Source organism: Hydra vulgaris, chromosome 05, assembly GCF_038396675.1.
Source record: "Hydra vulgaris chromosome 05, alternate assembly HydraT2T_AEP".
In the NCBI taxonomy this organism is placed as follows: domain Eukaryota; kingdom Metazoa; phylum Cnidaria; class Hydrozoa; order Anthoathecata; family Hydridae; genus Hydra; species Hydra vulgaris.
The window spans coordinates 22426598-22448387 of NC_088924.1; the positions used below are offsets into that span (position 1 = coordinate 22426598).

At 27.1% G+C, this 21790-nt stretch overlaps 1 protein-coding gene across 1 annotated transcript in view; it reads right to left on the bottom strand.

The window, feature by feature from the left end:
* Positions 1–21790, bottom strand: part of LOC136080694 (uncharacterized) — a 214868-nt gene that overhangs the window by 64072 nt on the left and 129006 nt on the right. The window contains exons 8-9 of the mRNA XM_065797670.1: positions 5675–5779; positions 2680–2814 (exon numbers count right to left, since the gene is read on the bottom strand). Coding sequence (XP_065653742.1) covers positions 2680–2814; positions 5675–5779 — 240 coding nt within the window. The remainder of the gene's footprint in view (positions 1–2679; positions 2815–5674; positions 5780–21790) is intronic.

Below are 21790 nucleotides of genomic sequence, written 5' to 3' on the forward strand. Positions count from 1 at the left end.
TTATTTTAATAAATATTTTAAAGCAAAACAAACTGTTTCCTTCTTCGTTTTTTTTTTTATTTATTAAAATATAAATAATTTTGAAAAAAAATGGAAATCTTCACTTAACACTTCCTGAAGGTTTGGAGACCTAAAGTTTTTCTTTTTTCTTTTTTTTAAGGTGAATAATCAGGATATGTTTCCAACCTTTTGGTTTTGTGAAAAAGTTGCTTTTTTGGGACACCCTATCATACACTGATCGAAATTATCAAATAAAAACTAAACGGATATGGCTATAAAAAAATAAAAATAGATTCAAATACGGAACTATTTTCTCTATTCGAATTAATAAAATTATATGGCAATTCAAATCCATTTTTTTCTTTTTTTATATAACTTTAACGGAGAGTCAATATTTTATATATTTTTTTATTGTTGCGAACATAATAGCACTTGAATCGAAACTGATATAAAAATAACTTAAACACAATCTTGTTGGAAATTTAATGTTATACTGATTGTATAATCTTTATGCAGCTAGAACTAAAAATTAAATAAAAAATCAAAAAAGTAAAAAAAACTATTTTTTCTGATAAAACTGCACACTCGATTAATTACTTAGTTTAGTTTTTCTTAAGTGACTAAGCACCTATCTTTATCGGTTTAATTAAGAAAGAACTATAATGTTATTTGTTAATATAATCATATCTTACTCATTAAAAACCAATTATTACATTATTTCTCAATATAATCATCACATTAATTGATATGAAAGAAAATAAAACATCACTGAGAAAAGCTGCATTCAAACTTGGCGCTCAAAGATCGCAAAAATAACAGCAACAAAGGCTTCCAATACTCAGATACAACAATGGTACTCTCAAATGAAACAGAAATATTGATGGTGCATGATGTCCAGTTACTTAATGACTGAGGTAATGGTTTAACCCAAAATGAAATTTTAGAATTTGTATGCGACTAAATTAAACGCGAAGAACAATTGCACTTATTCACAAATAACAAGCCTTGTAAAGCCTGGTTTTATTCCTTTATAAACAGATGGAAAAATGAAATTTCAACGAGAAAAGTGGAGAACTTAGCATCTAAAAGAGCCGCTTTTTGTAAGCCAGAAAAAATTGATCATTATTTTGAATGCATTGCGGAGCAATATCAACAGACTGGTATAACTTCTGGGTCGCATATTTGGAATTGTGATGAAACAGGTTATCGGGTGATCAAGGCAAAGCAAATGTAGTGTGTCGAAAAGGGACAAGACGTGCATTTAAACTTACTGGTAACAATGAAAAAAATAATTATACTGTAAACTCTCCTACGCTGAAAGGCATTTTGCCACCAATTGTGGTATACAAAGCCAAAAGAAATTTTTGTCATGATTGAGCAAGAGGTGGTTCAGTTGGCACCAAACATTCAATTTGAAAACCATTTTAAATCAATCAATTTTTAAAATCAGTTGAATGAAGCACGGTAGGTTTATTAAATGGCTAAAATAAGTATTTATACCCAAAACTGAGCAAATTGGGGGTATTCATATTTTAGTAATAGATGGGCATACAACTCACATAACTTTGGAAGCGGTATTGCTGTGCAAAAAATACAATATAATTTGTCTACCAGAGCATTCTTCACATATTCTACAACCATTGGATAGAGGTGTCTTTTGTAATGTCAAACAAGCATTTAAAGAAGTTCTTACAAAGTATTACAAAGACCCGAAATGTTAGAATTTAGATTCATCATCTTCAACAGCCGCCGCACCACATACTCCAACTACTCACCGATTACCATCTTTCTCAACTACACCAGCTTCAAGTTTTGATAGGTATAAAGCTTGTGTGGAGCATTGCAAAAGCAGTATCGAGAAAGCGTTGAAGCAGTTTTTTCAAACCATAAATAAATTGCATGTTAAGAAACCGAAGCTGTGCAACATATCAAAACTTCGCCAAAAATGTATTACCCAAGAAAATGTGATCAAGTTCCTCAAACAAAAAGATGAAGAAAAAGCATCAAAGAAGCCTTGAAAGTTGCTAAACTTAACGCAACGCGTAGACTCTTTATACCAAGTACTCAAATGCTATAGCATAACAATGCTAAGCAACCTCAGCAAAACAATAATGAAGAACAAGTACCAGCAGCCAAACGATTAAAAGTGTCAAAATATAAAAAGTGTAGAGTACAGTTACACACAGAAATGTTGCAATGCGAGAATTTGATGTGTCGGAAACGGTTGTTCAAAGAAACATGTTTACCCAAGAAATATTTAGTTGAAAATAAATTTTTATGTTGCAAAAAATGTAAAAACTTTAATATAGTTTCGTAAATATAAGTTGTGTTAAAAAATTAATAAAATAAAATTAAACTTTAAAAAATTCAATTTTTTTCTTAAGTGTGTGGTTTTATCAGAATGTTGCATAAAACCGCACAATTTTTTTATCATTACATTTAATACTTTCGATAATTTTTGTATTATTTTTGTAACATATATTTACATTTTCTTATGTAGTTTTTTATTACCTATCCAATAAAAAAAAAATGAAACAAAAAAATGAAAAATAAATGAGTTATTTAATTTTTATTGATAAGTGTGGTGTTTTACCCAGTTTTACTCTACTAATTTTAAATAATTTTTTTCTCTTTAATTATATTTTATGTAGAAAATTTTTAAAATTTTCAAAGTTTTACCGTAGCATTCCATTGCATCAAAGCTGTTACCATTACACTGAGTCATTGAATTTGAAACATTACAACTTCTTGATCTGTGCATAAACCCATATGTATCATTGCATATCGACCAATTGCTCCATGATGTCCAAAAAGCTTAATATAAATAAATTATATATGTTAAAAAAGTTTATGTATATATCATAAGGTTTAAAACAGAATCAAAATTAATACACCATCTAACTGCTTTATCACTTTTAAAGATCATAAGAGTAATATTTTAAACAAACCTTCTGTCTTTATTTTAAATCCAGCAAAAATTGAAATCGGGAGAATCAGTAAACTTATTTTATGTAACGTTATTGCTGAGCTGCAAAAGATTCTTTGTCTTATTCAATGAAAAAGTACGCAAAACATTTTAGATTGGCTTAAAGGTATTAAAACAAACATTTTTATAAGTTTTAAATTTTTGGCATTAGTTTTTATTCTTCTATCGATGAAAATCTTTTGAATGAGGCGACTAAATTTGCTGAGAAATAAGTAACCACTAAAAATGACAATTAACTAATAATTCAACTTGTCCAAAAATCATTGTTGTTTAATAATGAGCAACCTTTGATTAAAAAGAATAGTATTTTGTTTGATCTTTTTTTCTGGTACCTGCTGATTTTAAAAAGAACCTGACTCATGCTAATTTTTTTTTTTGTCTTTAAGTCATTAACTATAAGCAATGACATCGCTGATAGGTAGCCCAATTTAAAGTATTATTTATAGATTAATTTTTATTTAGTTATATTCTTTTAAATAATATATCAAGTCATATTTTTATTAATGACTTAATTACTAATAACCCGCATTACGGGTTGCTTACTGCTAGTATATATAAATCGAGTTCAGGTTTTGGCGGAAAGCAAGAACTTTAGCTCTTGCTTTTGCCCACACTCACCTAAAAGAGTTTACGGGAGCAATTTACGGCTCTTGCAAAAGTATAATTTTTTCTCTCAAAACTGTAATTATCATTGTAACTAAAATAAAAAAATCAAAGTCACTTTAAAAAAAAAACTATTTTGAAATAAACTTCAATGCTTTTTAAACACAGTTGTTGCAAAAAGACACAGTTGTTGTAAAAAAAATATTTTTGTAGAAATATATATTTTGATATATATACAGAGAGCGAGGGAGATACACAGATTAAAGTCATGATTTAGTAAAAGGGAGAAGTTAAGTTGGACAGGTATTGCACTGGATGATAGAAAGTGCAAACTCTACATAAAATTGGCTGGAGCTAAAAAATGTATTTAAAACAATATGTAAAAATATTAAGTCATGAAAAACGTTGATATTTTTTATACATTTTTGATTGAGGGTTTATAAAAACTTGTAAAGTATTACGCTTGTATTATTGATGAAAAAATAACGTAATGTAATGTATCAAAATTAGATATGAGATGTAGTTAAAATGCGTCTCAAATATAGTATTTTTTTTAACGTTAAGTTACTTTTCAGTTTACACTTTTTAAAAACTCCACTTTTATTTGTTTAAATAGCATAACTGAGACTTCAGTTTTCGAATTGAAACTTTATTTTACGTGACAAGTTAGTAAAATAAACGACATATATTTGCAGTTTTTTATTTTTAAAAAATTTATTTGCAAATGTCTTGACAAACGCATTGTTAAATACCGTAACTTGTTAGTTACGGTACTTAACAAACTGTTTTATTAATAATATTACTTAAGTATTTGATTATTTGTGTATTTGATTTTTGAAAAACCAATAACATGTTGTCAAAACTATTGTAATCTAAATAATTTTTAAAACAATTAACCTTCACTTGAAGCTTGTGGGTTAGTTAAAAATGCTTTTTATAGGTAACTATTGTAACTAAAATACTTTTTTAAAATATTAACCCACGCTAGAAGCTTTAAAAACTAACCCCCAAAAAGATATTTAAAAGAAGAAGCTAATTTGAAAACTAACCCACTTTTGGGTTTAGTTTTCAAAAAAGCTTCCTCTTTAAAATAGCTTCTTATAGGTTAGTTTTTAAATCTTGAAGCATGGGTAATTTAAAAAAAAAAATTTTTTAATCAAAATATTTTGGACAAAGGTGTTATTGCATTTACAAAAATCAAATACACAAACAATCAAATACTTAATCAATATTGTTAATAAAACAGTTTTGCTAAGTATCGTAACTTATGTTAACTCATTTTATTTATATAGTTGTATTTATAAATACAACTTTTTATGCTTTAAAAGTCACGTAACAAAAAACATAAAAAAAGAACCTTTAAAAGTTAAAATAAAATATGGCACTTAGCAATCTAAGGTACTTAATACCTTTAAAAGTAACATTTAAGAATTAAAACATAATTAAAATATGTCACAACAATAAATTTTTTTACCTTACAATACAATTTTTTTTGTTTTTTTTTAAGTGTTACAAATTGAGAGGTAACGTCTGTTTAAAAAAGTCTAGTGTTTAAATAAGTCTATTTTGTATTTTAGTTACGTCTCAAATCTAAATTAAGTTACGTTACCTTACGCCTCAATTGGTTAGACTTTATGAAGTTTTAAAAAAAAAACAATAGAAGCGTAACGTTGCGTAATAAGACTTTTTTTTTTTTCATGACAAAGTAACTAATTGAGAGGAAGCTATTTTACAATAAAAAAATAAGAAAAGATAGTATTTAGCAATACGGCAATGATAAACAAACATTTACTGCATTATCAAGTTCATTTACTTAATATTTAATTAAAAACTAGAGAATGTAACCTTGTTAACAATTGCAACCGATTTAGACGTGACGTAACTTTAAAATGATAAAGGGGGTTTACATTACAAATAAAGGAAGCAACATTAAATAAAGCTGATTTTATTTAGTGATGAGATTTGTTTAATGTAGAAATAGTTAGGTAGAGGTGTTTAACTTAAAATAGGAATTTTAACTTTTTAATTAATAAATAGTATAATATTTAAAAAGCTTAAAAATCAATACCAAATAAAAGTTTTTACCAAATTCTAAATTTTCTCCAGAACACATCTTTATACATTCAGTTGTTTTGTTTGCTTCTTTATAAGATCCAAAAAGACCAGACCAATTACTAGATTGCACCCAAACTGTAAAATTAAAAAGTTTTTATAGTTTTTTTGATATGAAAAGTAAATAATTAACAATTTTGACTTTATGCGAAATTAACCATTAATAATAATTCAATTGTTGAAAACAGTAACGGCATGAGTAAATAATTTACTCATATTTTAAATATATTTTTCAACTTTTAAAAAATTCATTATACAATAAAAAATAAGTCTGGAAAAAATATTATGATTAGAAGACTTCCCAGAGAAATAATTACAAACAAAACTATTCATAATAAATCAATAAAAATGTTTACTAAGGTGCCATGGTAACTAGACAATCCATATAATCATTATAAGCGTATTGTGCTACAGATATTTTTTGCTAATATTTTTTTCTTTTTCATTGTCAGTAAAAACACTAACTTAAGTTATAACTATAATAATTTATCGTCATTTTTTTCTTGTAAATGCAATACATTTTAGTAAACCTCCACCAGGCAATGAACGCCTTAGAGATAAATAATAAGTTACAAAGAGTTTAGCAAAGAGTTTTTTAAATGTTTATCCAAATCTTAACAAATTGGACATACAACTACAACCTTACTAAACGTCTTTCTTATTTATAGTCTCCACATTGGATTTTTGGTAGCAAAACTGGCTTGATAATTGTTTTTATTCTGCACTAATTTTTAAACAGCATGTGAATGACATAATCACTATATTTAGTTTTGAATATGAAGCTCATAAATCTTTTAATCACCTTACTAAACAACATAAAAATTTAAATCTCATGTTTTTTTTATTAAGACAAACGACAAAAAATTTGATGAAAAAAACAGAGCAACTTTTTAGGCACACTTATTGCAAAATAGATATACGTATATATATATATATATATATATATATATATATATATATATATATATATATATATATATATATATATATATATATATATATATATATATATATGTATATATATATATATATATATATATATATATATATATATATATATATATATATGTCCACATAAAATTTGAAAGAAATTAAAAAAGATGTCGAATTTTTTAGACAAATCTGATAAAGATTTTTGCTAGTATAGGAGAAGCCCATTTGCAAAACTTACAAAGACCGAGTAAATTAAATTTAAAAAATTGATAAAAAACTGAGCTACAAATATTTGTGTATCAGCAGTAGACGGTATTTCTTTTGCCTTTTTTTAGAACAAAAAGACTTTCAATTATTCTAACATTAGTAGTATAAAAAGGGCGTTCTGGGCCAAAATTTTTCAACCATATCCCTATCCATATTATCAAATCATATTTCATCCATATCAACAATAATATACTAATATATTATGGTTACATCAATTTCATCAACTTAAGCGTAAAAGAAAACATGTCCTACTAAAGAAAAAACTTCCAGATAGGCCAACTTTTTCATCACCAGAGGTTAATGTAACTACTAATCTCTTTCCAGTAGGAACACTAGGCATGGAATCAGTAAAATTTCTGTAAAATGAGATAGTAGTTGTAGATTTAATTCCACTATATGATTGATACAATAGTCCAGAGGATGCATTTCCAAATGAATTAATATTTACACTGTTCCACGAAGAAAGATAAAAGTCTTCTAAACCAGATGAAGCGAATATGCATACACTATTATCAAAGCCAGGATATCCTACTGTTCCTTTACTATCTCCATCATAAAGTGTCAATGTATTCATAACATAGTTAGTACTTGCTGGAGAATTGTATGACTCATACATGCGTACTCTAGATTCCCACCATGTTCCAGCTATTCCAATTACATGCATTCTAATATACTTAAGATAAACACCTTGTTTAGCATTGTCTGTAGTGTCTAAAAAGATATATTCTTTATCATAAGTTGTGGGAGAAAATCTAAATTCTGTTGAGTATAATTTAATAAGTGACAATGATTGAGGTATTGATGTTGTCATTGTAATATGGGGTTGTATCCAATATGTAACGTTTTGACTAGTTTTATTGTATAGTTGAATTACTAGACTTTCATTAAATGGCATATCAAGTGTAAAGTATCCTCGTAAATCTTTAGCTGTTTATGCATTATAACCTTATAAAGAGTTTGCATAAAATGGTCCACCAAGTGGCGCACATAACATATCACAAGCTAAAGGAATATTATTATCTCCACTACTCTGTGTAGAAATAACAAATCAAAAAACATACTGGTCTCCACATGTTACCGGCCGCCTGAAGGTGATTTATTTAAATTTTCCAATCATTTAAAACAAATTTTTATAAAAAACAACAATGAGCAAAAAAAAATATTCTGTATTGGAGACATAAACATAGATTGTTTACAATATGATAAACATGCCAATACTAAACTTTTTTTGACGAAATGCTTCAACATTACATCTTCCCAATTATTAACAAGCCAACTCGAGTAACTCCAACTTCAATCACTGCAATAGACAATATATTAACTAATTCATTGTTTGATACTTCTCTAAAGGCAGGAATAATAAAGGCAGATATATCTGATCATTTTCCTATTTTCTTCTCCTTGACGCAAGATATAAAATCTAATAATAGTTGTAAAATTAAAACTTATAAAAGAAAAATCAACAAATTTGCTATTCAACAATTTAAAGACTCACTGTCGGCAAAAGAGTGGGATAAGGTATACCATGAATGCAATCTTGGGCACACTAACTCTGCTTATAATAACTTCGAAAAAATTTTCCTAAAAAGCTATAATATGCACTTCCCAATTAAAGTAAAATTAATAAAAGAAAAACACTTAAAATGTCCATGGATCACCAAGAGTATTAAAAAATCCTCAAAAAAAAAAAAAAAAAATTTATATTAAATACTTAAAAAATAGAAATGAAGCAAACCTAAATTTTTACAAACAGTATGAAAACTTGTTTGAAAAAATTAAAAATAATTCAAAGAAAAACTATTACTCAAATAAAATAAAAAACACAAATGGTAATGTTAAGAAAACTTGGGATATCATGAAAGAAATAATTGGGACAAAAACCTGCAAAATAAATAGTTTACCTGCTCAAATTGTCATAGATAATAAAGAGTATGACAACAATAATGCAATTTCAGAAAAATTTAATAGTTTTTTTGTCAACATAGGCCCAAATCTAGCTTCAAAAGTCAATTGTCAAAACAACTCATTTGAAACTTATCTAACTAGTGTCAACAACGAATTAATATTTAAAGAACTAAAAATTGATGAACTTGAAAATGCAATAAACTCTCTTAAAATAAACAAGTCTCCAGGTATAGATAACATTTGCAGTAATATCGTCGTCAATGTCTTTTCGGAGAAACGCAAACCTATTTTTGAAATATTTAAATCATCAATTATAACAGGAACTGTACCAGATAAATTAAAAGTAGCTAAAATTGTTCCTATTTTTAAAAACGGTAAAACATTTCTAATAAACAATTACAGACCAATCTCAATACTTCCAACCTTTTCTAAAATACTTGAAAGAATAATCTACAATAGATTATATGAATACCTGATTCAAAACAAGTTCTTAAATAAAAAACAATTCGGCTTTCAAGCACAGCACTCAACAGAACATGCAATTTTAGATTTAGTTAATAGCATAAGTGATTCTTTTAATAAAAAGCAATTTGTATTAGGAACTTTTATAGACCTATCCAAAGAATTTGACACAATTAATCATGACATCTTACTAAAAAAAAATGGAAAAATACGGAATAAAAAATACTAGCCTCGATTGGTTTAAAAGTTATCTGTGCAAAAGACAACAATGTGTTATTTCGAACGATAATAAATATTCTAATTTACTAAAAATAAAATGCGGAGTTCCCCAAGGTTCCATTCTTGGTCCTCTTTTATTTTTAATTTATATTAACGATCTTCCACAATCACTAAAAAAACTTGATGCAATAATGTTTGCTGATGACACAAATTTAATTTATTCATCAGCATCAATTGAAAATCTCTTTGAATCTGCAAATGATGACCTTGAGAGTCTAAACATTTGGTTTAAAGTAAATAAATTATCTTTAAATCAAGAAAAAACAAAATACATCTTGTTTCATTCCAACCAGCAAAAAAACAAAATACCAAGCATGCTACCATTACTAAAAAATGATAACATAAACATCGAAAGAACTGAAACTATTAAATTTCTTGGGATTATTATTGACGAAACGATTTCTTGGAAACCCCATATAAAAACATTAAATACAAAAATATTAAAAAGTATTGGCATACTTTACAAAGTCAAAACTATACTTTCCCAGGAGAATCTGAAAGTTCTCTACTTTTCTTATATACAAAGTTATCTAACATATGCTAATATTGCCTGGGGAAGTACAAATAAATCTAAATTAAGTTCTCTATATACACACCAAAAACACGCATCAAGATTGATTTATAATAAAAATAAATTCACTCATGCCGATCCTTTACTTAAAAACTTGAATGCTTTAAATATCTATCAAATTAACATCTACCAAAATGTTTTATTTATGCTCAAATATAAGCTCGGACTTGTCCCAACTCATTTCACTAATAACTTTTTTCAAACCAACGCAAACAGATATATCACACGAGGAACCGGAAACTTTACATTGCCCATAAAAAAAACAAAATTTTCGAGATTTTCAATTGTATACCGTGGCCCCTATTTATAAAACAAAACAATACCTCAAAATATAGAACTTACTAAATTGGATAATCTTATTGCCCTGAAGAAAAAACTAAAAGATCTCATAATTAACAAAACCAATTTTATCGATATGTATTAAATATAAAAGAACAATTAATATAATAAAATGTAAAAAGAACAATTTAAGCTATAAAAATTAATAAAAAAGAAATAAAACATAAATTAAAAAAAAATAAATGAATAAAAATTGTTAGCAACAATACATAGTAAAATATTACTGAACAGTAGACCTCAAAAAATTAATGTGTGTCTTTACTCTTTAAATTTTTAGTTTATTTTGTATTTTAAAGGTTCTCAATGAAAAAACTTTTCTTATTCTTCTGCGATTTTCCTTACAACTGCATAGTACTACTAATATATGTTAATATATATTTTCAATAAATAATATATATTTTCAATGGCAACGACAAGCAAGTCCCTAGTAGCCCTGTGGTGCGACGGACTTGCGTATATTTTTTAAATGCATGGGTTAATAGCCAGCACTTTATATTATAAACCACGAATTTATTATTTTAACTCGCATGAGTTAAAATGTCAAACGCGCATGCGTAAAACAGCATTGTTTACGCTCTTTAGATATTGTAAATATTTGTGGTGGACATTTATATAAACTGGAGAAATGTAAATATTATTTGTTTTTGAAATATATAATAATTATTTTTTTAAAAAAAAAAAAAAAAAAAAAAAATAGGAAAATCTCCTATGCAAAGTGTATAATCTGCATATATTCTAAGATATACATTACCTGGAACATTCATAGTGGTATCTAATCCGTTTAATGCTAGCCATAGTTTTCTGAGAATACCAGGACCAGTAGATTGTATAAAAACTGTTGCTGCATCAGGATATGTAGATGGTGGAATAGTATAGCTTTTTTTCCAAGGCAAGTTAAACTTGAATTTTGTATTATCCCTAATTCATTAAGACTAAGTGATTTATTATCAACATATTTTTTTGTAGCAGCATCTTGTAAGTTAGTAGGATCTGCTACATTTATTAATTTATTAGAATTCCTATTAATATTACTAGTTGCATTATATTGTCCATCTCTACGAATGAACAAGTTATTAGCTTCAGATATTATTAAACCATCTGAATATACATCTGAAGTAGTAGTACCGAATATATCGGCAGGCATTTTATATATAAAAAAGAAAAAAATTACCATAGATTATTATTAATATTCTAAAAATCATGTCCATCATCTAGTTATTTTAAAACACATAAACACAAGTGTCCACAGAATGAGGTATTTGCAAATTGAACTCTCTCACTGTTATAATAAACAGGACTTTTTAAATAATCAACAATTTCAACAGGAGGTGTTAGCCCATAAGAGTCAAAACTTAGTTTTTTATCACTGTCTTTGTACCAGCAAATCCAGTAAAATCCTTGCGTACTTGAATCTCCTGTATTTAATATTCCACATTCTTTTATGTGTGCATTTTTTGGTAGTTGATCTCTTACAAATACACCTCTAAAAGGTTTTATTTTTAATTTTTTTGCTGCTTTGATTAATTGAAAATTTGTTACTGGTTCATTAGGTAGAATTATTCCTTCAACATTGACAAGTTTATAAATATTTTCTATTTTTATTTGTAAATTATTTTTTGAGAAAAAAATTATTTTTTGGATCCCCTACCCCCAACCCCTTGGGTTCCCATACCCCATACCTATTTGTCTATTTGCCTAACTGTCCTATTGTCTTATTTTATTTTAGTTTGTAGTGTACATATGCTAATGTGTGTATTCCATCTTCTAAAATAACTCTTTTATCGTCTTCTGCGCTTAATGCTATTTTATTGATCTCTTCTGTGTAAATTTCATGTGAATATGATCTTATTACATTCATTTTCCTAATATGATCTCTTTTATTTAATAAACAATCTTTGTAATCTTCATGTGTTATATACTTTTTACCAACATTTTTCTTTACTCCTTTACATTTTTTGTTATCTTTTCTGTGTACTTTGTAAGAATACAACTTTGATCTGAGTCCTACAAATTCATCAATTTGTGCTCTAGCCTCCAGCCTCATCTTTAAACATTCCTATTACTTTCTTATTAAGACCAACTTTAAATCCTACATTACTAATTGCTGGGTGCTTTGGGTTAAACTCACTTGTATCAAATTTGCTTTCAATATCTTTAGAAATATCGTAATAAAAGTCTTTTAGTGTTTTAATTTCGTTAAATACTAAAGAATCTGTATCTGTGAATAATAGTTTTGCTCGATCATCATATTTTTTCTTTATGTAATCATAATGAAATTCATGCATTAGAGTTTTGCTTAAATCCAATATACACATTCCTAAGTAAATTGGTTTAGCATATTTTAATTTTGTTCTTTTCATATGTATTGCGATTGAGTTTTCATCAAATATTGTTCTACTTTCAAAGTTTGGTTTTGATGCTTGTTTAATAGCTTCATTTCTGTCTGTTACTAATCTAATATCAACTCTGTTCTCAATGTTCTCCATTGTTTTTCCAAATACTGAGTTGTTCATAAGTTTAAAAAAGTCTTTTTCAAAATCATTCGTTGCTTTAGTTCTAAGGTTTGTATTTAGTTCAATGTATTCAATGAGCCGTGCTCTTTCTTCAAATTTTATTCCTCTATGAATTTTAGTAACCTTTATTCCTAATCTTTCATATAGTTTTAGATTTTCATAATGTACTATATACTTTTTCTTATTATTCAAGTTGGGAACTAATTTTTCAACTTTATCCATATTTAATCTTTCAGGTGCGAGAAGATAATCATTATGTTCATCATGTAGATGTTCAGGGAAATCTAAATCGACTTCTAGTATACATGTAATTGATTTCCAGTTTTCTATTTTATTTTCGTCCATCCATTTAAAACCATGTGCTGGAAGTGGTTTACTCGTTGCCCATCCATATAAATTATTAGCATCTAAATATTGTATGAATGTTGATTCTTTGCTTTTGTCATACTCATCACCCATGTACTTATTATTAGAAGTTCCTAATCTATTGGATATCATGCTAATTCCACCTCTTATTCCTTTCTTTATCATTAGGATCATATCGTAATCGCTCAACACTTCTAGTTTTACTTTTGTTTTCTTCAATGCTGCATCGCAAGCTAATCCTGGTGATGTATAATACCAAGCAGGATCTAATTTATAACAATTCATACAAACATCTCTTAAATTTTCAAAGACGTCAGCTAGTAAAAGCACATCTGAAACGTTGTACAAGTCATGATAATCTCCTAATGTTTTGCAATAAAACTCCTTCCATACAGTTTTTGCATGTGAGTATTCATCATCACTTATATCTTCCTCGTTCAATTTTGAAAAGAATAATTCTTTTGGTGGTAATTGGGTTTCGTTAAATTTATCAACAGAGTCTACCCAATCATATGGATATGCGCCTTTTCTAAGTAACAAATCTAATTTTTTGCCTGAATCTAATTTTCCGATACTTTTGCACTGGTTTTTTGCTAAATTCTTTGATAAAGCGTCTAAACTAGAAGTCATAAATGACGTTTAACTTCAAGTTTCTTACCGTCTTTAATATACTCATCCACTTTAATTTCTCTAGAAAAGCTAATATACTTTTCTTCATTGTTTGGTATGCAACTCAATTTCCCTCCTGATAATTTCCTTAAAAATATGTGAGAATCGTAACCAGATAAATTGTGAAATAGTACTGGAAAGAATTTTGGAATTTTATAATTTAAATTACAACTTAGATAAACAGCATCTCTATATTTTCCTGTATATATGACAATGGTCACGTACTTTATCTTTTCTAAGTTTTTCTCCACAAATGTGACATGATATTGCTGCATTAAAATCATGCTTGTTTTCAGTAGTATATATCATCTTTTTTGGAAATTTAATACTATCACAAATTTTCTTAATATCATTTTGTAAACTATTAACAAAAATTTGTGCAACATCATCTGTTTCACTACTTGCAGTAAATGTGACCAGACTGCTTTGATAAAAACTTTCATCAAAATATTTAATATAATAACAGAATGAACTTGGAATATGTTTTTGATATTGTTTAGTATAAGATTCATTCGGATTGGGTTCATAAGTGTCAATTTGTTTGATAAAACTTTCAAAGTCAGCATATACTGCAAACGGAACTCTCATTGATTTATTGTGATTAGTAAATTGCATTGTTGAATTTGGTGGTGGAAGTTCAATACGTACTGAATCATGTGTTTCACGTTACGATTTATGATTAGATAATGATTCTTCAGAATTAAATCCTAACAAACAATTTCTATAACATAATAGTGTTTTTTGTAATGTTTATTAGATGTTTGTGATGAAAGTAATCTGCTTAAATTTTTTATTAAACGGCAATGATTCGTTTCTCCATTTGAGATTAATATTAAATCTATTAAATGTTTGCGATCATTATTCTTTGATACATGCAAAATATGAACTTCTAAATTTTCATAACCATATACATTGACACTGATATCTTAATTGTTCTTCTCAAATTGTGTAATTTGATTTAAGGATACTGAAATTTCTATTTTATCCCAGTTTATTTTTTCAGCTTGATCTTTAAGCTCTTTATCTACTCTTTCAGGATGATTATCTGTTAGATTTAATGCTCTTGCGATACACCAATAAACATTGATTATCTTCATTCTTTATAATAATTATTGCTTTTTTAGTTGCTAAATTTTTATCAAGTGGAATATATGATTTAGCTTTAATAGGGCTATACTCAATAAAATTGATATTCATCTTTTCAACAGAAACAAATCTCCAACCTGATCCTACTTGTTGATATAATGATAAGGATTCTAACATTTTATGTTTTGATGTTTCATAAAAATCGACTAAATCTGTTGTTTCTAATACAACTTGATTACTCGTTCTAAATGGTGCAGATGTGATTATAGTTTCTCCTGTTTTAACATCAGTACGCTCCATTTCACAAGTGAGAACTATATAAACCTTTGATTTTCTATTTTCATTTTGTATTTTAATTGCACTGTTTTTAGCAGCATTCATGAATGATATAGCATCATATCCTTTTATTCCTTTTAGCTGTAAATTGTTTTGTCACATTTTTAACAGCTGATCGTGATAATTTAAATTCTATCGGATTTCTAATTCCAAATTTTTGATACAAATTTGAAACTGTAGATTTTAATTCATCAATCTTTTCATTAGCTGTTTTTTTTTAATTTTATCAGGAACATATGATAAAATCCAATCTGCAGAGAACTAATCTTTTTATTTATTTCTTTTCTAATTTGTGTAATAGGCTGCAAAGGTGACGGAGTTAAAATTTTTGATGATATATCTGGAACAGGCTCATCAAGTAGATACTCTGTTCTTATCTGTGTGTTTGATAACTCTGTAATGAGATCGCTTTTTCGCATATTATAATAATATTTAATTCCTCGCTCTTTAGCGATTTGTTTTAATTCTTTTACCGTTTTATTTTCCATTTTTATATAGCAAGATAACTTTTTTTAATTTTCATTTTCTTTATATTATTTTTCAAAATATTTTTTCTTGTCAATATTTTATATGTAAAGTTTCATATGAAATATTAAATGCATCCCCATCCTCGTATTCTACAGTAATAAGTAATATTTCGATATTTTGCAATCTCTTGATCTTTTGTAATTGTCAATGTTCTATATACAAAAGGTGACGGAGTTAAAATTGCTGATGATATATCTGCAACAGCTTCACAAAGTAAACACTCAATATCCATTTTTATATGGCAAGATTTTATTTAATTTTATTTATTTTTTCATAATCATATGTGAAGATATTTGGATTTTTAGATAACCAATACCAATCTATTTTATCTAAATTATTATGTAATATTTCAATTGCATTTGGATTTTCAGTTAACCATTTCCAATTTACTTTATCTAAATTATCTTTTAATATTTCCATTGCATTTGGATTTAAAGATAACATATGCTAATTGACTTTATCTAAATTTTCTTTCATTAGTTCCATTGCATTTGGATTAAAAGATAAAAATTTCCAATTGACTTTATCTAAATGATCTTTTAATATTTCAATTGCATTTGGATTTCGAGATAACCAATTCCAATTTATTTTATCAAAATTATCTTTTAAAATTTCAATTGCATTTAGATTTTTAGATAAAAAATACCCAATCTACTATATCTAAATTATCTTTTAATATTTCAACTGCATTTGGATTTTCAGATAAAATATCCCAATTTACTTTATCTAGATTATTTTTTAACAATTAAATCGCATTTTTATTTTCATATAAATCATCATACCCCATTTTTATATATAAAGATTTTTTTTTTATATATTTCATATATTTTTTAATTTTTCAGAATTTGATATTTCAATCTTATAACCATTATCAATCTTACCATCACGCATTTCAAGATATCTATACCCATGACCAGTTTCACGCATTGCGCTAAATAAGGATTTAAATACTGTTTCTTCTCCTGTTTCCATGTTTGTTAATTTAATAGTGACTGGTTTTTTCTTAATTGTTTTTAGTATTTCATATTTTGGATCTATTTCTTTTTTCTCTTCTTTTACTGGATGTATTCTAGGTCTTTCAACTGATCTTTTCTCGTCAACATCTTTTACTGGATGTATTCTAGGTCTTCCAACTGATCTTTTAATAGTTACTTCTTTCACTTGATACATAATAGATTGTTTATCTACTAACCTATTTTCCATTGCAATCATTAGCAATGTAGCAATATTGTCAGATGTTTTTGAAATATTATTTTCTTCTAATAAACTTTTTAAACTTTTCTTTGTATAATACATTTTTATTACATGAAAAAAAAAAATTTAAACAATTTTCAAAAAATTTATTTAACATCAAATTTATTACCATCTGATTCAAGTTTCATCATCTTATCAGATATTACAAGAGCATATTCTTGAGTATTTGCTGGCACAGTTGTATTAAAATATGCTTTAACTTGTAGTTGTACTGTAGCTGATTTTAATTTTTCTGATTGTTTGCTAACATCAAAAACAAAGATTGGGTATAAATCTTTATAGTCAGAAGGAGTTATATTGCTGTTTGCAATAATTTCATTCATTCCATAAAATCTTTCTTTAAACATTGATGCATCTCTATAAATTCTTGAAAATTGCTGATTTGGAAATGAGTAATTATAATTCAGGGCAGGATATTGGATTATTATCTATTATCTATTATCATAAATAATGTATATATTTTTCAAGTCACAATGATAAAATAATGCCGAATTGACAGTTTGATCTCCGGTAGCTCTATTTGTTTGAAATGCGACAATAACATATCTTGGAATTTCAGCACAACTTACTTGCCAACCAAATGAAGTAGCTTGTTGAACAGTTGTAGTATCACACTGACGCATTCTAAAACTTAATGGAACTACCACTTTTCTTTTAATTTCATAATCAATTTTTTTCTCTACTTCAAGTGATGGTTTCACACTTGGAATAAACAATGACATTTTAGTAAGATTAACTTTTCCTGCAGCTGCAGCAGCAAGCTTGAAAGTTGCATTATTATCACTTTGTCTTGTATGAATTATGGTATGTTTAAGTCCATAAATAACTTTGTCGTAGTCATCACAGAATCCAAAAATGTGTAATGTTGCCTTGTTGCAAACCCTTTGTTATCAGTAGCTACTGCTGCAGTATCTTTATATCACAATTGATTTAACCCTTGCGCCGATTGAAAGTCATTTGAATAATTAAGCAATTCTAACATTGTAGTTGCTTGATCTGGATTATAAATAGCTTCTATATCTTGGTTTCCTAATTGGTATGTTATTTTAGAAAATAATTGCATAATACCATTATTTTTAAGAGCTACTGGATCTGCATCAGCATAAGCTGATCCATCAGCTAGTTTAACAAGTTGCCCTTCAAATAAGAGATACGCTTTAGATGGAAGTGATAACAAATTTTGTTCTGGAACGATAATTTTTATATCTCCAAAATTTAGATTTGTGCCAACAATGGGTTTATATTCACTATCTTCACATCTTTCAAATCCATTATCTTTTACTGGAATTTATGTAAAATTAAATACTTCAGAAGTCGTCATTTTATTTTTTTATATACAATATAAAAAAATTTTTTTTAATTGACAATTCTTAAAAAACGATATAAAAAAAATTTACTAAAGCTAAATTTACGCAAGTCGAAGTCCGCGTCCCATTTTAACTAGATCTTCTATTCTTACAGCATTTTTATTTGAAACTTTGCATGAGCGACCTTTGCACGGTACTTTTTTCACTTTATCTTCATTTGGATCCATGTAAAATATTTTATTTTTTAGATCATTAGACCCAGATGGTACCAAATTTGAAAGTATTTCTTTACTTTTTTCACTAATAACAGGTTGTGAAGCTATTTTTGAAGATGCTTTTTCAATTAACTGTTTTCCTTTTTCAACTGCAGCATTTGTAGCAGCTTCTATCGCTGATTTTGAAAGTTCTTTTCCTGCTGATTTAGCAGCAGTTTTTGCAGTTTTTCCTAAATCAGTAGCAGCCATTTTCTTCAACATATCTGATGACACTCTTTTTACATTTGATGATGCTCCTCGTTTAAATAAATTTTTTATTATGTCGAATATACCACTTCCTCCAACAACATATATTTTTTTGCATCTCTTATTATTAACATTTAGTATTTTTATGTACTATATATATTTTTTTATATACAATGACATATAATTATGAAATTTTGTATTGCTTTATACTGTTCTTTATCTATTTCATTTTGACGTAATAATTCATCACAAATTGCAACACCTTCATTTCTAGCTCCGGTGTTACCTGCTTTCCATGCAGCTATACACAAATAAAGCCGATCAAATAATGCATCAGGGTCACTAGGAAGAATTATAGTTTGTACTCTACCTCCAATTCCTTTTCCTCTTGATTCACGCTTCCTATTTTTTTTTTATGTCTTTCCAAATGGGTGCTATTATTTCTCTGTATTTTACACTACGAGAAGACTTTGGTTTGTATGGGTTTTCAGAAGTAATTGCATTTGTTTGTATTAATATATCTTGATATTTTTTAAGATCGTCTTCACTATATACTCCTTTATTAGAATTAAACTTTACTATCAATTCCCAAAGGCCAGGAGTATCATAATATTTTTCATAATCAATAATTATATCATCATCATTAATATGTAATGGTTTTTTTCAAATATAAAATTTATCATCTTCATCACGTATCCCAAATGTATTATCTGTAGATTTTTTACTATAAGTATACATTCTTAGATAATCCGTTGCAATTTTTCCAAGACTCATACCATCTTGACTATCAATTAATGGCTTGTACAATTTTTCTAATCCTGACTGTAAATTAGTTTCACTTATTTTTTCATTTAAGTCACTCTGCTTTACTCTTTTTTTATTATCTAAGTAATCTTTAACAATTTTATCCCTTATTTCAGGATCTTCAATTTTTAGAAATGGCATTTTGCTTTTTTATAAATAAATTATAAAAAAACATAAGAACGATATGTTTAACGTTTTGACTATTACATTTTTTCTAAATTTGCTTTGGATTTTATTAATTGCTTCATCTCTTCCTTGTTTAATGAATGATTCTTTAGTTTGTTTATTCATTAATTCTTTTGAATTTGTTCTAATTTGCTCAAGCATAGCTTTAAATTTTTCAAGTTCACTAAGTATTAGTTTAAATTCATTGTCATCTATATTTCCATTTACTAACGCTTTAGAAATATAGTCACTTATTGTATTTAGTTTTGAGTCGGCAAGTACTTTAATCTTTTCATGCTTTTCTGCTTTTAAATTTAATTTTTTATCAACTTGTCCTCCTATTAATGATAAAACACCTGCTCCTAATGCTGCACCTTCACATGCAATACCTACTGGTGCTGCAACTATTTTGCTAAAAAGCCAATTCCAATAGTTCCAAGTGCCATAGTGCTTGCTAGTAATGAATTATCAATAGCTGAAATTATTTTTACAGCTCTATGGTACTTTTTACTTAACATATTTCTCTTTTCTTTCTCACTCTCTATTTCCTTTTGAATCTCGCTAATTGTGTTAAGACAATATAGATGTGCACTAATAATCTTATTTTCATCATCAGGTGCACTTGGAAGATTTGGATATAACTGATTAATATTTTTATCATTTTGTATATCTGAATAAATATTATTACATAGCTTTTTGCAATTGAACTCCATTTTAATAAGTAAAAAATATTTTTTTTAAAATTATTTTTAAAAAATATTTACAATAAATTCACAAAACATAAACTATCCCCTTTTTTATTCAATAGATCAGAATCAGAATGATTAACAACATTTATCATAATATCATCAACAGTCTCTGATATTACAGAGTTTTGTAAGATTAACATTTTTAATTTAAGTTCTTCTTTTAATAAAACTAACACAACACTTTCATTAACTACTACACCAAACTTTAAAAGAATAAATTGATGTGATAGAGATTTGTCTTGTTGCGCAAATATTTCATACTTATTATTATCTATTAATACTGAAGGATGCTCTAAATCTTTGAATATCTTTGTGAATACTTTAGAATAAATTGGTTGCTTTGGAGGTTCACGTGGTATATTTCCTAAAATAAGTAATGGCATTTCTTTTTATAAAGAAATAAAAATTTTCAATAAATCATAAATGTATATTCAAAAATGGAATATTAGCAAATGGTGAATTTGGTCCTAATAATAAACCTGATCCTTTTGATGTATATCCATTTCCACTACGTAAGTACAATCCATCACCTATAGAAGTCCCTCTATTCCATGGTCTCAAATATAAGCCATTTCCTGCAGCAGTCATTTTAATTCCTTTTCCATTCTTTTTTAGGTACACAACACCCCTTCCAGCAATTTTAAAAAACCATAGCTGATCCAGCTGCTGAACCTACTCCTGCTAATAAACCTGATGTAAGAGCTGGAGCAACGCTTGATACTAAAAGTCTTCCAGTACTACCAAGGAAAGGTAAAAGTGCTCCTAGAAATCCACCCTCTACTTTAGAATTGTGAATGAGTTGTGCTTTACTTAAATTAATTATCACACCAGTACCATTTTCATATGCTTTCGTAATTTTATTCAATTGCCTTTTTGTTACAGCTAATTCATGATCGCCATTAAGATCTGAATGAGCTAATTTAATACTAGCTCCATAATCACCTTCATCAATTACTTTTTTAATTTTTTTCACTTGCCCCTCTGAAATATTTACTTTAATATTAGTATAATTACTCATTTTTATATGTAAGTAAAATAATTTTTTTGAAAATTATTTTTACGACTTATATACTTCTCTTATATGAAATCTAATAG